Genomic DNA, 2,149 nt, shown 5'->3' on the forward strand with positions numbered 1-2,149 from the left:
AAAGTAAGTGGTTTGCAGAGATGGACAGTATTAAAAAATTTGCCTTTGGCCAATTTTAAATCAATTTAAATTCACTTAAGGGAGATTGTCCTTTTATCTGGTAACCAGGCCCTACAAACAGCATTAGACAAAGGAAAGCTATTAATATAATGAGTGAGTACCTTAATTTTTTTGTGCATTTTACATTAACTAAATCTTCAACAAATGAAGTAAAACACATCACATGTGGTGTGTTGTGGTGAACCTTTCTTCTCATCATAGCCCTGCCCACCCTGAAGTTGTGCAGAATTTAATCATCTAAAAGTGAAAACACCTGTGGAGGTTTGTGAGCTGTCAGCAGTTCTCAACAGTTTACTGTTGACACTGTAAGCTATAAATACATGCTCAGCTGAACCTTTTTTTGCTGAAAATATGGCAAGCATGGATGTGCTGTCAACCAGGTTTTTCATCTATGATCAATTTTACAGTCATGAGTTGCGGAAGCAAAGCTTTGCAGACTGGCCATTTAGAGATGAATGCAAATGCACACCTGAAAAGGTAAGCTAAAGACTGTGCTGTGGTCCAGATGAATTGTTGTAAAATCCTTGCCTTCCTGAATTACATGATTTTTTTTTTTCTTTAGCACTGGGTCTTTTTATCTTTTTGACATTGTTTTTCAGTGTCCTTAATCAAAGCTGAAATTTGTGACTTAATACATGTAAGAATACAGCCTAGTTCTTCTCAACCCTTTTGAGGCCTTTACTGCAAGGAAATTTTGATGCTATAATATATAGGGGAATCCTGAACCCCGCATTGCCTCTCCCATGGTCAATTGTGTGAATTGCTTGTAAGTCACTTTGGATAAAAGCATCTGTTAGGCAAATAAATGTAATTGTGTCTCAGGTTTATTTATACATTGTAACCCAACCTTTTACCAAAGACCTTGACAGCTCATGATTTACAGATAAAAAGGAGCTGGTTTCATCAGATCAGGCCATGGAAGTTTCCCATTGCTCACACTTGTCTTATGATGGATGAGTTGCTGACACCTAACTTGATGGGTAACACTATGTGCCATGTTACAAGCTCATAACCCCACTGAGAGCCAAAGAGCGATCATCCTCTGGTTTCATTCTTACTGAAACCAGATCTGTTGCAGCAACATTCTTTAACTAGACTAAGTTTTATTTATATTGTGTAAGAATATTTCCAGTGTTATGGCATCTTTTGCTTCTTTGTTTTGCAGATGGCCAAGGCTGGGTTTGTCCACTGTCCTAGTGAGAATGAACCTGATGTTGCCTGCTGCTTCTTCTGTCTGATTGAGCTGGAGGGCTGGGAACCAGATGATGATCCTTGGTGAAAAAAAAAAAAAAAAGCCACTTTCACCTGCATAATTGTTTTTAACAGAAGAGTGTGGTTACTGATTGTAAGGATGGCAATTCAGTTATTTTCTGTTGGATACATTTCTTACACGATGTTTTCTCACCAGGCGTGAGCATGTAAAGCGGTCTCCCACATGTGGATTTTTTTCCATGAGAACAGACTTCACTGAGCTCACTGTGTCAGAGTTCTATCACCTGGAAAAAGAGAGGTTAAAGATCTACATTGTAAGTGTGTGCTTTTAAGCACTTATTAAAGTAGTTATACAGTATTTGCTCAACATTCTGCCCTTTCTCCTTTTTCTCCAGAGGAAGGTTTGTCAGAAGAAGATGGCCTGTATGCGTGATTACATAGATCATATTCTTGAGGGCCTTAAATCTCAATTGGACTTGAAATGATTCTGCATATTTTTTCATTTGTCTACTTTAATTTCTCTTCTAATCTTGATGGTGCAGCAAGCATCCATTATCTCTGGTTTTAACACAATAGTTCTTAGATCAATAAAGTTTTGAGAAATAAAGTTTTGAGAAGTACTGTCTCTATCCACAAGATGGTGCTTTTGAGCTTAAACTGTAATCCTCCCATGTCAGACATCCTTAACAAAATTCCCCATTTTTCACTCAAAACCTTCCTAAATGCCTTCTAAAATGAGAGCGCACATTGAAATGGGATTACAATGTAGGCTATATTCCCCTTTTCAATCAAATACTGAGCATTTTCCTGAACGTGCCACCATCTCTGCCACTTCTTTTCAAACCTTGACCCTGGGCAGATGGCCTGAAGCCCCTCC

General features: G+C 38.3%; 1 protein-coding gene across 1 annotated transcript; it reads left to right on the top strand.

Annotated features, from left to right (window-relative positions):
- Positions 1-385: 385 nt before the first annotated feature.
- On the top strand, positions 386-1,875 carry birc5b (baculoviral IAP repeat containing 5b). Its single transcript, XM_042004256.1, has 4 exons — positions 386-537; positions 1,226-1,335; positions 1,469-1,586; positions 1,668-1,875. The coding sequence occupies exons 1-4, from the start codon at positions 412-414 to the stop codon at positions 1,755-1,757; spliced, it is 444 nt and encodes a 147-aa protein (XP_041860190.1). The 5' UTR covers positions 386-411; the 3' UTR covers positions 1,758-1,875.
- Positions 1,876-2,149: the final 274 nt, after the last annotated feature.

This window comes from Melanotaenia boesemani, chromosome 13, assembly GCF_017639745.1.
Source record: "Melanotaenia boesemani isolate fMelBoe1 chromosome 13, fMelBoe1.pri, whole genome shotgun sequence".
Taxonomy (NCBI): domain Eukaryota; kingdom Metazoa; phylum Chordata; class Actinopteri; order Atheriniformes; family Melanotaeniidae; genus Melanotaenia; species Melanotaenia boesemani.

Coding starts and splice junctions, on each gene's coding strand:
- birc5b (XM_042004256.1), top strand. CDS start 412: ATGGCAAGCATGGATGTGCTGTCAACCAGGTTTTTCATCTATGATCAA. Junction 538..1,225: donor GCAAATGCACACCTGAAAAG/GTAAGCTAAAGA, acceptor TTTGTTTTGCAG/ATGGCCAAGGCTGGGTTTGT. Junction 1,336..1,468: donor GAACCAGATGATGATCCTTG/GTGAAAAAAAAA, acceptor TTTTCTCACCAG/GCGTGAGCATGTAAAGCGGT.